This window comes from Pterocles gutturalis, unplaced genomic scaffold (genome assembly GCF_000699245.1).
Source record: "Pterocles gutturalis isolate BGI_N339 unplaced genomic scaffold, ASM69924v1 scaffold4559, whole genome shotgun sequence".
NCBI classification, from domain to species: Eukaryota; Metazoa; Chordata; class Aves; order Pterocliformes; family Pteroclidae; genus Pterocles; species Pterocles gutturalis.
The window spans coordinates 1-14,413 of record NW_010135464.1 but is presented as its reverse complement, the minus strand read 5'-3'; the positions used below and the strand labels follow the sequence as shown (position 1 = coordinate 14,413).

General features: G+C 39.8%; 1 protein-coding gene across 1 annotated transcript in view; it reads left to right on the top strand.

Moving 5' to 3' along the window:
* LOC104467913 (hemicentin-1-like) overlaps positions 1–11,252 on the top strand; it is a gene marked incomplete at both ends in the record, with an annotated part of 18,409 nt that extends 7,157 nt beyond the window's left edge. Inside the window, 10 exons of the mRNA XM_010081883.1 lie at positions 557–643; positions 1,043–1,234; positions 1,963–2,136; positions 3,345–3,458; positions 4,934–5,079; positions 6,999–7,149; positions 7,871–8,074; positions 9,109–9,222; positions 10,159–10,346; positions 11,156–11,252. Of these exons, the coding sequence (XP_010080185.1) occupies positions 557–643; positions 1,043–1,234; positions 1,963–2,136; positions 3,345–3,458; positions 4,934–5,079; positions 6,999–7,149; positions 7,871–8,074; positions 9,109–9,222; positions 10,159–10,346; positions 11,156–11,252 (1,467 nt within the window). The remainder of the gene's footprint in view (positions 1–556; positions 644–1,042; positions 1,235–1,962; positions 2,137–3,344; positions 3,459–4,933; positions 5,080–6,998; positions 7,150–7,870; positions 8,075–9,108; positions 9,223–10,158; positions 10,347–11,155) is intronic.
* Positions 11,253–14,413: the final 3,161 nt, after the last annotated feature.

Here is a 14,413-nt window from a genome sequence, read left to right as displayed (position 1 = left end):
TTTTTAATTTATTGGTTCCTTCCCTAGAGTTCTAGATAAATGCTTTCAATTACTGTTGGAAAACAGGCAACTCTTAAACTTAAGCACATGGTCTTGAACAAATAAATCGCTTGCTGCTTAATATGGGTGACAGAACTTGTGTACAAGCTTACAGAACCTGCTGGTGCATAAAATCAAACCTGGCCCCACTGACAAGTGCTCATCACCGTTGCCCTACTGACCACCCTCAGAAGTATTGCCCTGCAGACCACACTCCGCAGCACCATGGGTAGCTCTCTGAAGATGAAGTGAGAGGAGTACTTTACGGGTCTGTGGTCCTCTCTTGCCTTTGTGTGGACTTGGATAGTGAAGGGCTGCAGAACAGGGTGTGTATGTCTTGTCCAGGCGGGTTAGCTCTATGCTGTCTGACATCTGGCCCTGTCTCTGGTAGATCTGGGCTGTTCGTTGGTTGGTGTGATTGAGGGAAGCGTATGCTCACATATAGCCTGAGTGTGTCTGTGTTATATTTAAACTGCTTGTAAGTAATGCTTGGTGATGTTTTCTTGTCTGTTTGCAGTGCCTCCAGGGATTGTGGGTGAAAATAAATTGGAAGATGTGAAAGTGAAAGAGAAGCACAGAGTTACCCTAGCATGTGAAGTGATAGGTAAAAGTATACAATAGTACCTACGTTTCCTGATCAGACCCATGGTGTTGATCACCATTGGTTCTGAACAGCACGTTTTTAATGGAATTTTCAGTTCAGTGGAATTTTTAAATTTTGGTTTTAACATGGTGCTTAGGGCACTCCTTTTTATAAAGGTTGTATGTAACCAAGAGGATGGTTGCTGTGATATTTCTTCTTTAAAGGTCTGTGGAATTTAAGAGGAGGTGTGTATTACTTCAGGAGGCTCAAATACTTTAGAATATGTGTTCCAAAACATCTCCCGAAGGGATACATGTTAAACGGGCATCTGAAACTGTATTTTCCCATTTTTCTGAAATCTTGGCATATCCTAGAGGCTATGCAACAACTAATATTTCCAATTTTCTTTGCTCCATTAAGGGAACCCTGTGCCACAGATCACCTGGATAAAGGATGGGCAATCTCTAACTGAGGATGAAGATCACAAGTTTCTGTCCAGTGGGCGTTTCTTGCAAATCAACAATGCTCAAGTCACTGACACTGGGAGATACACATGTATTGCGTCCAATACAGCTGGAGATAAGAGCAAAAGTTACAGTCTTAATGTACTTGGTAAGACAGCTGGGCTGGCTCTTGCAGAGAAAAATATTAATCTCTGGAAAAAACAGATAATCACATTGGAATTTTGTAGTGCTTTAATTACAGCAATGCGTAAGTTGCCTGTCTACGATTAAAATTATATAGCTTAGTAGTTGATGAATAATAGTAGTTCAATAGAAACAGCAGTTGTGTGCTGTAGACAATATAGCGCTAGAAAATGCAGAAGTGTAACAGGACATTGTCTGTACGGAACAAGCAGGACAGTACATTGGCTTATTGTGATTCGAGGAAGGAGTATCTGAACAACACTCCAGATTGTGATCTCTTCATAAAAGCCGAAACCATCTGCAGTTCGCTTTTTTCATGACAGTTATTGCATAACCAAATGCAAACAATGGCAAGTTTGTTTTCCACGTACTCCTTTCCTACGCTTCTGCCTCCTCCCAGTCTGCTGCTCCCAGAATCGTCAAGCAGCGGGTCTGCCAGCTGCTGTGCAAGAAGCAGTGGCTGGCTTCCTGGTGACCTGTGTTTGACAAAGGCTAAGAGTTCCACCAACACGGGCTGACCGTTGATTTCAGGACAAAACATAAAACCAAATTAGTGTTGTCTGGTTCTGGGTTTCAGTATGCTTCATAGGAATGCCTCCTGGCTGTTTGAGGCTACATCCTGATTCATAGACCAAAGAGGGAAGGGAAAATTGGCTTTTCATACACTCTGGCTAATGGTTTTGTTGTTCCTAGTGTCTCCAACCATTGTGGGTGCAGACAGCCATGGAAATGCAGAAGATGTCACTGTTATCCTCAACAGCCCAACATCACTGGTTTGTGAGGCTTACTCATATCCTCCAGCTACAATCACCTGGCTGAAAGATGGTAATCCTTTAGAATCAAACAGAAATATCCGCATTTTGCCAGGTAAATTTTTTGTTGCTATTGAGAAACAAAATAACACTTTATTTTTTTATTGTTTAGTTTCCCGTTACTGACTTTTTTGAAAAATCAAAGGATGTATTTCTGTTAAGTGCAATATTTGTACTTTTGTAGCATTTCCCATTCCAATATTTTTTTTTAAGTGCTTCACAATTAACTGATTATTTACTTGTATTTCATTTGTGTTCAGGTATTTATCCTTTTGTTCCATAAAGCTAAGTGATAGCAAACAAGTTCAATAGAGTTAATAATGAATGTAAATATCTTGAAATTAAGTGTGGAAATTAGATGGAGAGAGATATAAATAACACTGTTAGTAAAAAGAATGCGGTGGCATTTTTCTAGGTCATTAGGAATTTGCTGGTTTTAATTTGTGGATTTACTCTTACCTGGGACATATATGGAGATGGAAAATGGGAACAAGCTTCAGTGGTAACGCTGAAGTAATGTAGATGAACAAATACTTCAGCATTGTTACCTGCAAGTGTTCAGAGGAAGTGATAGTGAGGAATTGAGCTACTACATGGGGGGACAATTTCTAGGAATGCAGTCTGAAAAGATCTGCAGCCGGATTTAATAGTGACTCGTCTCTGAGAATGCAGACAGCATAAATGATAAATAAACAGGATACTTTGGGAAGGAAATTGATGGATGTCAAAGTTGCAGAGGCCACCTGAAGTCTTAAATCCTACCGATTCATTCCTGTTTACATCTCTTCTCACACTGTGGCTGTTGCTTCTGTCCATTTTCCAGAGGGAGTTAAGGGCCTCTTTCCTCTGAAGTACTGCACTGACACAGAAAGGCAGTTCGGAGGCTCACACCCACCCCTGCACATTGAATAGACTCTTTTTGCTTGGTCTTAGCGATTATGCCTCCTTTCCCTTTTCTGTGAATGATGGGTGGAACCCTAAATCACTTTTTCCTATCTCAATATCTTCAAGCAATTTCTGGTACAGAACGATGTTAAATTTTCCAAGAATCTGTAAGCAACAGGAGTTGTAATCTGAGGCACTCCTGCAAACTGCACTCTCACTTATTGTGCAGTATACGTGGTGGTAAGCAGTCAGCTTTTCATGCTCAGCTAAGGGCAGAATTTGGACCAAAGGGTAGAAAATATGCTGCAGAAACTATTTAAATAATTGGGAAGCAAGAGTATAATGTAGATGCTATTAAAGAGAGATGTCTTTCGGCAGGTGGTCGAACCCTGCAGATTCTAAATGCCCAGGAGGACAACGCTGGAAGATACACCTGTATAGCCACAAATGAGGCTGGAGAAACTCTGAAACACTATGAAGTGAAAGTTTACAGTATGGAAATACTTCCAATTTTTTTTTTTTTTTTTTTTTTTTTTTTGTAGGGGGTGTTTGGTTTTGGTTTTTTTTTTTCATTCTTCCATTTTTCCCCTTTTCAGTGTTACCTATTCTGGTTAATACAGGGATTTGTGTTAGTAGTTTTCTTTAGCAAACATCTGCATTAGTTCATAGCATTGCTTGAGGAAAGACACTAGAAAAGTTTGCTGTTACATCCTTTATGAATGCTGCTGTTGGGCTAAAAATCTTTGTACCTTCCAGGGCAAGACATTTAAGAAATGTTGAACTCCAGTTTCTTCTGAAATGCTTTTTTGGTAATGATTTTCAAATCAGACAAGTGCAGCACAATGGGAGATGTAAGCAGAGTATCTCGTGAGCAAAGAAACTATTTCAGAAAAAAACGAGGGGAGGGGACCTGTACCATCTAATGGGAAGCTTGCTTGAGTAAGGTAAAACAGAAGGATACTATTTTTATGTCCTTCCATAAAATACCATATGCACAAAAGCTTTCCCATTCAAGGCTTCCTGTCAGCACATTGTCCTTTGAGCATCTGTGCCTAATACTCTATTTTAATGCTCAAACTCTCTCATTATGGGCCCAGTCAAGCATGATTTTTCATCTTTTTTTTAATTTATTTTTTATTTTCTAGTCTGAATTGAAGTTTGGTTTGCTCCCTCACAGTAACCATGCTGTTATTTTAGTTACGCTAAGTCCCTAATAAGGCCCCATTGGATTTGGAATAATGAGAAGATGACAAAAGAGTTCATTATTGAAGTATGGCTGTGTAGCAACATAAAGCCCCCCCCGCCCCCACCATTGCAACTGTCAGTTATTGTGGTACTGTAAGCATTAAGAAGAACTTAAAATTTCCCATTGAAAAAAGAATGGAAAATGCTTTAAAAGCATTTAAAATAATTTAAAAGATACTATCAGACCAGAGTGGGGGGTAGCTTAAGAGTTTTGAAATATTCTGTTTTCGATCTGATTCAGAAGGAAACAAGATTTTGCAACATTGGGGTTTCAGTAGAATGGAAATGTTGACTTTTGACCAGCTACTCTTGAGCGTGGACTTGGGTTCAAGCATGTTTCTGAGAATATGAGTTTCCATTAAAATGCTTTTTAATGACTGTAGTACACTGAACTTTGTAGAGTTCAAGCCAAACACATAAGAAAGTGCTATAGCTAGGTAAGGCTGTAGTCAGGTTTGCATGTCTAAAACGCTTGAATAGAGTTTTATATATAATACATACACTAAAAATAGTTTAAAATACACACACACACATATATATATATGCATAAATAAAAATTCAGCTATGGGGAAGAGGCAGTTCATAGGGAGGGATTATAGGGGAATGTCCTTGCTTTCCCTGAGGTTATCATCCAGGTTTTTCCCTTTGTCCTCTTAATTTTGGAATGCTGCATAAGACAGTAAGTCATGAAAGTCCCTCTTGCTCCCTTTGTTTTTGTGCAGTTCCACCCACCATTAACAAAGGGGATGTCTCAGCAATGGGTCTCTCCCCTAAAGAAGTGAAGATCAAAGTAAACCACAGCCTCACCCTGGAGTGTGAAGCTCATGCCATTCCCGCTGCTGCCATCAGCTGGTACAAGGATGGACAGGCCAGTCACAAACTTAATTCCTTCTAATGGGGGGATTTTGTACAGAAACAACTGCGTGTTCACTATCACTGTTAATGAACATTCATGCAGCTTAACAGGCTGCTTGCACGTAGGAAGTCATCTTCCCACCGTCCTGCTGGCAGCATCACCCCTCACCCATCTTAGGCTGTTTGCTGTTGGCCAGACCTCCACAAATGGACACCTTTGCTTTTTTGTGGGTGCTTGACGGTGCCACTGAGCCATCAGTGCTGGAGTTTCCAGGGCCCAGCACTGGCCTGTGCTGTAACTGGGGGGTGGGAGGGGGCTGCCGAGCAGTAGCATCCCACGGTATGACCACATGTTGCTGTGCCATTGCGTGAGGTCCCCAAAGGCTCCGCTACAGAACGACCTCACGCTTGGTTCCTCTCAGTGCTGCCCTTGCAGAAGTTGCAGAGGGCCTCCCGCTTGGTTCTGGCAGAGCTCACAAAGCCACAAAAGCATCTGGATCCTCTGCGAGGGGGAATGAGGTGTGGTTCCTGCCACACGCAGTCTTTGCAACAACATCGGTCCAGAGGAGCAGCGGTTTGGAAGGGCGATGCCATAGGATTGTACTGCTGTCTAGTCCACTGGGGGCTGCCTGTAAATACAAAAGAAATGGTGCAACACTTCTGTAGGAAAGGAGAATATAATCTCTTGCTGTAGCCGTTCTTGGGAGGGCGCTTACCATGTGGCAGGCTGCTGCACCTCTGCAGCTGGACCAGCTCTTCCTAGATTTACGGAGCATGCAGAAACAGCTCTCTAACTGTGTGTACACCCTCCGTCTGTTTTGAGCATATATGGTAATTCGAGGATCTCCTGAGTGTATGATTGTACTGCCAATAAAAAATGATGTTGGGGAGGGTTGAAATGTCCCCAAAGACGGACATTGTCAGAGCAGCAGCTTTTTCTTCGGTTGCCCCTGGGCAAATGGCTTTCAGTCACATTCATGGACTAAATTAGTTGTCCCCCGCAGTCCAGGAGTTCTGTGCTGACTCCCTACTGTGTTCCTTTTTTGTTATTGAGCGATAGAGGTTGTATCAGTGTAGTCTCTACTGTCACGTGTGGTGTAAATTACAGGGACAGTAACACCTAATCCTGTGTATCTCTGCATTGCTGCATCCATTTGATGATCACACCATGTCCTCGCTGGGCAGCAGATCCAAGTGGTTGCGTGGGTGTAGGGTGAGTTAGATCGAGCTGTTCACCTCATAGAAAACTGGTAATTCTACAGTGCAGGTTTTCCATCAGCTCATTGCCTTGGCCAGTGAGTTCAGGGATTGAATCAGCCTGATTTAATCCGATGTGATGAGAGCCCTTGCCTGATGGGGATGGCACTGCTCCTTTCAGCAGCAGCTTGCAGCTGGGGTCAGGAGTGATGTACAACCACATCCTCTTAAGCGGCCAGCTACCAAGATCAGAAAGGTGAAGATGCGGAATTTCTGACAACCATGAAAAGAAAACTATGTCCAAGAACCAGGAGTTTGATCAAGGTTACTCGGGGAGGAAAAGCTTTTGGTCTGTGGGAAGGGAGGAGAGCTGGGCTGCACCACCTGTGGCCAAGGCTGCCATCGCAGGAGCACCTGGCTTCGGACTGTGTCCTAAGCGCTGACCCTCAGTAATTTGGTGTCCTGAGCAACTGGTTTCTTTGCATAGATTGAAAGTGGGTCTTGCTGGAACCATTGAAAAAAAACCTGAAGTATGTTCCGTTGTTAGTGGTGTCAAAGCAGAGAAAATACCAAAACCAAAACATGCTCTTACTCCCAGTATACTGCCTTAGGCAGGATTTTGAAACAACCCGGATTTGACCAAAAGAGAGAGGATGTCATCTTATTTCCACAACTATGGCTATTTCTATTGTATGTTTTGCCAAGTATTAATCTCGATGTAAAATTCTGTTACAGCCACTTAAACCAGATGATCATGTCATTATCCAAGCTAGTGGCCGTACTCTGCAGATTAAGGAGGCTCAAGTGTCAGACACTGGTCGTTACACTTGTCTGGCATCCAACATTGCTGGAGAGGATGAAGTGGAATTTGATGTAAATATACAAGGTAAACAGAGCTCAGATAATAAAATTATTTTGGTAGACTCCTTTTCAAGTGATCTGGGATGTTGGAATTCTTTATAATGTTGTATCCTTTACACCTGCTTGGTCTAATCCAATGCTTTTGCGTTTTGTGTGATTTTTATTTCATATGTATCTTGCTCATCTTTAAGAAATACAGTATTTGATTATTCTTTCTTTCATATTTTGTGACATATGCAGTGTTTCTGAAGTCAGAACTGGTCAGTCAGTTCTGATTTTCCTCTGAACTATGTGAAAAAGTTTTAATTTAGCTTAAACTAGGATGTTGTATTTTATTTATCTGTATTGAGTAGTACTTAGAGGCCCCAGACATGAGCATCCTGTTGGCCTACACACGGTGTAAATATAAGAAAACAATCACTAGTCATTTCTCAAAATTTAGACAAAATTAGAACTTGAGTAAAACCAGATAGCTTACTATTTCAGTATTATTGTTGATTAATACCCTCTGTGTTTTATTATTGGGTCTTCTTACACTGTTATTTATCTTCAGAAAATATTCAGGAGATTGCTCAATTGTTCATTCTGATGAAAAGAATGAGGATTTTCCTGGCTAATCTAAACTGGAGGGAGGGGTTAATTTTTATTGCGGCTATTTAACAATTACAGCAGCTTTTAATTTCTTGACTTTAAAACTAGCTATTTCTGCTGTAAAATTCTAACGTTTTTCCCCTCCTCTGTTGTAGTCCCTCCTAGTTTCCAAAAGCCTTCTAAGGAATGGGAAGCTGGTAACGCAGTAGATACGGGAAGAGGTGGAGAAAGTAAAGATGTGATTGTCAACAATCCCCTTTCACTGTACTGTGAGACCAATGCTGTTCCTCCTCCAGTTCTTACATGGTATAAAGATGGCCATCCTCTGAGCTCTAGTGATAAAGTACTAATATTACCAGGTGAGTATTAAAATGTCACTCTCTGACCCTAAGAAATGACGTTAGTGCTAGTATTTGTGTAGTAATAAACTCTTCCCCTTCGAAACACTGCATTAATGTTCTTTTCAGATTTTCTTGACTGGAAATGTTTCTTTCCAGTCTCTGGACTTCAGGTGTTTCCTTCTTTCATTTAAAAAGTAGTCCCTAAAATGGTGTGAATGTGACCATTTAACTTTCATGTGATGTGTTGAAAAATAAAATACAACAACGATACCTTCTCTCTGACGTGTTCCTCATTTATTTTCTTATTAAGTTTTGCTTTAGCAAAACCATAATTGGAGCAGAAAAACCTCTTAACCAGGGAGTGAGGCATGCAAATAATGTTTCCAGGAGAAAAATGACTATGAGCTCCCACTTAACCTCATATGGGAGAGGGAAAGCGGTGCTTATAACACTGAGCCATTCTGTACAGAGACTGGTTTGGGATGGTGTGTGTAAAGAAGGGCAGTGGTGGGATAGTGTCTTTTTGTCTACCTGTTGCTTACCTGTTGGGAGACCAATGACAACCACTCCCAAAATGTGTTCCTAGTATGTCCTCTCTTTCTGAAGCTATTTATGTGGCTATGCTTTAAATGAGGAATAAACTAAAAAGTACCTATAGCCTTCAGAAGTTGTTTTTTTTTGTTTGGAACAGCTTTACCAGAATATTCTGTCCTTGTATTTCCTTTTACCTATTAGTTCTCTGTCACCTTGCTGAGGAATATTTCTGTATTTGATTGAAGAATAACATCTGGCTGCATATTGCTGAAGAACGTTATTCCCTTCTCTGGAATTAATTACTCTTTTCTAGCATTTCAGTATGATAATTGCTAGATTCCAACTATGTGCCAGTAGAAAAAGTAGCTGGGAAATAAAAGTCTTTAGTTAACTTATAATTCAGAACAAATGCTGACCATTCATTAATATGCTTGCTCAGGTCTCTAGTGAAATGTGGTGTGGAAATGATGGAAACTGCTTGATGCTGCAGTTAAATCTTGAATGCGTTTTCCTTGCAGGAGGCCGAGTGTTGCAGATTCCACGTGCGCAGGCTGAAGATGCCGGGAGATACATGTGTGTGGCGGTAAATGAAGCTGGGGAAGATTCCATTCATTACGATGTCCGCGTGCTCTGTGAGCTTTCCTGGTTTTCTTTTTCTTTTTTTAATGACAAAAGAGAGTTCTGTGGAATCCAATGAAGCATTATAGTCCAGGTTTACTGAAAGTTTTTGAAGTTAATAAATTCTGCATATTTGTAAACTATGAAGTTATTGTGTTTATATAAGGTGCTAGAGTTTTGTAGAGGTATGCAGAATTGCATGAAAATAGTGTTAATGTTGTTAGTTCAGTATGGTTTGAGGTTATTGTTACAGGAAGTCAATTGCATTATCACTATCACACTTCACCAGAAAGAAAAGTATATGTAGACATCCAGGTTTTATCTTGGTATCTCTTGTTCCCTATGCACTTTCCAGTTCAAAACTCTGACCTACTAGACTTTTCTCTCTTCTTATTTTTGTCATCATTTTCTAACTGCAAAACTCCCAAAGACTTAAGGGAATCGATGATGCAGATCAGCTATTGAATGTCTGCAGAGTCCATCTTGTATGATCTGCTTACAGACATTGCACAGAAAGCTTTTGTATGCTGCTTGCATTGGCTGTTGATGTACTCAAGGTTTTTACCTTGGGAAATGCTTGTTCACTTCTGTTTTGGTATTATGTACTGCTGAAAACAGTAATTCGTTGTTAGGAAGAGGCCCTGCCCTGGAAATCCTCTCGTTCTGGAAGCAAAGAACGTGACAGCTAGCTGAAAAATGAGGTTTCACCTCTTCTTTTTTATGGCTGCTGTGAATGAGCATGCTTCTGCAGTCCCTCGAGTTACACTGATTTGTTCCAGCTGAACGGCTCTTGGGATTTTATTATCTTTCACTGAAGATTTCGCTACTTTCCTATAAAAACCCAATCTCAAAGATTGGTGGGCAATCTTAAAAAACAAAACCGAAACCCAACAAAAACCACTGGGAGATACTAAATCACAGTGTTCTTATCGTGTTTTCCCCTTCTGTAGTACCACCATCCATCAGTGGAGCGGACGGTGATGTGCCTGAAGAAGTGACTGTGCTTGTTAACAAGGTTGCGGTCCTGGACTGTGTGGCAAGCGGCAGCCCTTCTCCAAGTATCACCTGGCAAAGGGACGGCCACCTCCTAGCAGAAGACGACAAACACACTTTTTTGTCCAATGGAAGGAGGTTACAGGTAGCTCTTACTGAATAACTGATTTCTAGCATCGCAAAAGACAAAACTGTTTAGATTTGCCAAGTATGGGATTCTGATTTTTTTTTTTCTTCTACAAGGTGCTCCAAATGTAAGGAGTTTTTGTCCCTTGTCCCTGTCCCTCAGCTGCTTCTTCCTGCTCCTGTGTGGTTCTCAGTTGTGCTGACCCAACTGTTTGTGGGGTCATGCTGCGAACCACATCAGTGAAATCACTTGCTTTAAAATAATGCTGATTTTTCTGGAGAACAAATTGTTGTAGTCAATTTTGTCCAGGTTTCACTAACAGAGTTTAATTATTGCAAAATTTACTTTTTTTTTTGTTTGTTTGTTTAAAGAAAAGAGTGAATCCTGAAGAATATGCATCCCAAATCAATGGATGATACTGGATGAAACTGTTAAAGCAGTTAGAGCTGAGCTTAATTCTCTCCATTTTCATAGTGAGATCTAAGAATACAGTAAAATATAAGAACCATATAGAACATTAAGATTTTTATTTCAAATATTTTGTGAATAGTTGTTTTGTTATTCAACTTAAATGAATTTAATGCGCAAGATACAATGTTGACTTTTTCTGGAGGTTTGAGGCAGATTGTGAAAGGAGTGGAAGTTTCTCTGATTGGCTTCTTCATAACACTGCAAAGGCATTAGCAAAAAAACAAATCAGATTAAAAAAACCCGCAGACTTGCAGGACCCAAAGGCCTTGGGGTCTTTGGGGAGACACCAAAACTTGATGCTTTAACAGTAAGTTGTCTTGTATTAGCTCAACAACAATCTTGTTTATTTTTCCTAGATTTTGAATTCCGAGATAACGGATACTGGCAGGTATGTCTGCATTGTGGAAAACATAGCTGGGAGTGCCAAAAAGTATTTTAACCTAAATGTTCATGGTAAGTGCAATAATCCAGTATTTTCCAGTTGTCTTCTTTCAAATGTTTGTTTAGCTCGAATGTGTTAATTTTAGCAGAGTGCTTAGGCACATGCTTCGCTTTATGCATGTAAGATGTCTTACTGGTTGTAATGGAGATTCTGACATACCAGAAATCGAACGTAAGTGTAAAGTACCTTGGCAAAACATAGCTTTGTCATACCCCGTGGTTTCAGCTCTTTATGTGCGTTCCATGTAGGTGGAAATTATCATTAAGGGAGCCTGGTGTAGTTGCTGTATATGTATACTCTGGTGGTGTTCCTGAAGCCCTGAAATAATGTACTACCATCTGCTAACAAAGAGATACGGTGTTGTAAAAGCTTACTTTTAAAAAATGTATCCTTTAAGATTCCTTTCCAGTTTTGTTGCTGCTGTTGAGTTAGAATAGGATTAAAATAAATTTGGGCCTTTGACATCACAAGTCTAAACCAAATACAATCAAGAAATCAAGACATTTTCCATTATTTTAAAAAACAGTCACTCTACCACTTTCCCTTACCTCTCCTGATAACTTCAGAAAATCCGCATACCTCTAATTAACATTTCAGAGTTAACCTTAAGTTCTCCTTTTATTTCTGTCCACTCTTCCTCCCACCACTTTCAGCCTTCCATTCTGAATTGAAGATCACATAAGCATTGCTTCCACAAAATCATCTGCACAATTACATGTTAAACCCTACCAAGGAGTACTGGCAGCTACATCTTCATCTACTTTCACAGTACGATTTGGAGACTTTTATCAGAGTCTTCTACATATGATCAGTATCCTTTTTCACATCCTCGTTAGCTAGCTAATCTTCTGTATTACATACTAGATAGGAGACAGGTGTTCTCTCTCTCGCTTAAATGCAGTACCAGCATCCGAGGAATTTGATGATTCAGGTTATTACATACAGAAGAAATTTTTTTTTCTCATTCACACATGCAGGAAATTTACATACTAAATGAAATAAATTTATAGTGTGTTTTTCTACTCAGTAATACAATTAGCCAAACCCAGTGTTGTCATGGGAAGAATTTGCCCTGGAGTCATTCTCTGGGAAGTTATTTTCTTTCAGTGGAGTCTGTCCAGATTTCCTGATGTTTGAGTTTTGTTTTAAAATAAAAATATTTTGCTTTTCTTGACACTTCTGTTTAAATTTAAGTTTCTTGTCTTTAAAATATTTGTTTATAATGACTATAGTCTAATACTATTATTTAAAAATAAATATTTGCATGACATTTCAATTGTAGCTCAACAGTATTGCCAATTTAGGTCTTGTAATCTTTGAATGGAGATTAATTTGAAAAATTAGACTGTAGCTGTTCAGGAAAGGACCACCCAGGGTGAAGCACTGATGAAGATGCATTATCACTAAGCAGCACAATCTTTTGTCAGTGTCAAAAAAAAAAGATTATTTTCCAGCATTTTTGTGTGTTTCTAATGGAGCTGCTTTCATAAATTTAAATAAAATACTGAAGATTATGCTCTTTAAGTTAAAAAATTCCCTTCTTGTCTGACAGGTAATAAAATGAAAACAAAACCTTCTAAGACATTGAAAATAAGCATCCAGTTTTAAAATCTTATCCTCTAACCTTTATGTATAATAAATAGATGATTTTCACACTGAATACTAAGTTGAGCCCCTTACTGCCTCTGTATGCTGATTGTCTGTGGTACATTTGTGAGTGGTTTGCACATGCTGTGGAGGCTGCGGAATTTGAAATGTTTATATCGTTTAAGCAAAATTCATTAAAAGATAGCTCAGTTTTGGCCTTGTGTATCTAATTGCCCACTGTCTTGCACTGACAGTAATCACATCTGTGAGAAAGTAACTGTAAAAGTAAATAAGCATCAATAACTATAAAATGTCATCAGATCAGAATTCTCTATTTATTCTAGTGAACCACTTTATACACTCATTATCAGGGAAATAACCTTCCGTTATTCCAAGTTGAAAAATGTGGACTGAATTCACCCATTTACATTGACTCCTCTTGTTTCTGCAGTGCCACAGAGGAGCAATAAACTTGGCTTAATGACTGTTTTGTGTCATTCAAGTGACAGAAAGCAGCTGGAGTATTTCTGGTGGATATGGTCCAAAATACTTTTAACATTTTTGTCTTTGAAGAAGACGATTCCATGTGTTCTTTGGAATGATTTTTCCACCCAATAGAGCCAAGAACATGCTTTTGCTTTCCTCTTTAGTGTTTTATATAGCCACGCTGCAACAACATGGAAATTAAAACTTGAAGTTCATTAAAAGGAAGAGATTTGCAGTTATTTAATTTAAAATAGTTCTTGTAGAAAGGTCAAATGTCAAAATCTTCTTATATTTGAAAATATTGGAACTGGTAAGCACCCCTTAGAGCAGTGCTTGCATGCCAGAATTTTAAACTGCTTAGCTCACTATTAAACAACAGGTTTATCTGGTTAGCAGAAGAACTCTGAATTGTATCAGAAGGAATCATTTTTTTGTTCTCTGTAATGAGAAAATGGACTATTTCAGAATGAATAGGAGATATCAGGAAGAAATTATACTTAGTCATCCTGCATATCCTCACAAGGTAAATTTAATCTGTCCTGCCTTACATAGCAAGTGTCCTATGAGAACAGCATTTTAAAATTGATAATGTATTAGTCAGGAACTGCAGGGTCTCTTCTTTTAGATTAATTGTTCTCACCAACAAGGAAGGGCTGGTGGGGAATGCAGAACTTCAGGGCAGCCTGGGATGCAGTGACCATGAGATGGTGGAGTTCAAGATCCTCAGGGCAGTGAGGAAGGCACATGGAAAACAAGCAGGTGATTGGTGACAACCAACATGGCTTTATCAAGGAAAAATTGTACCTGATGAATTTGGTGTCTTTCTACGACAGGGCCACAGTGCTGGTAGATAGAGGAAGGGCAACTGACATCATCTATCTGGACTTGTGCAAAGCCTTTGACACAGTCCCACACGACATCCTTGTCTCTAAGTTGGAGGGACATGGATTTGACAGAGGGACCACTCGCTGGATAAGGATTTGTCTAGATGGCCACACTCGCTAAACGACCGCACTCAAAGAGTGGTGGTCAATGGCTCAATGTCCAGGTGCAGACTGGTGACAAGTAGCTTTCCGCAGGGGTCAGTACTGGGACCAGT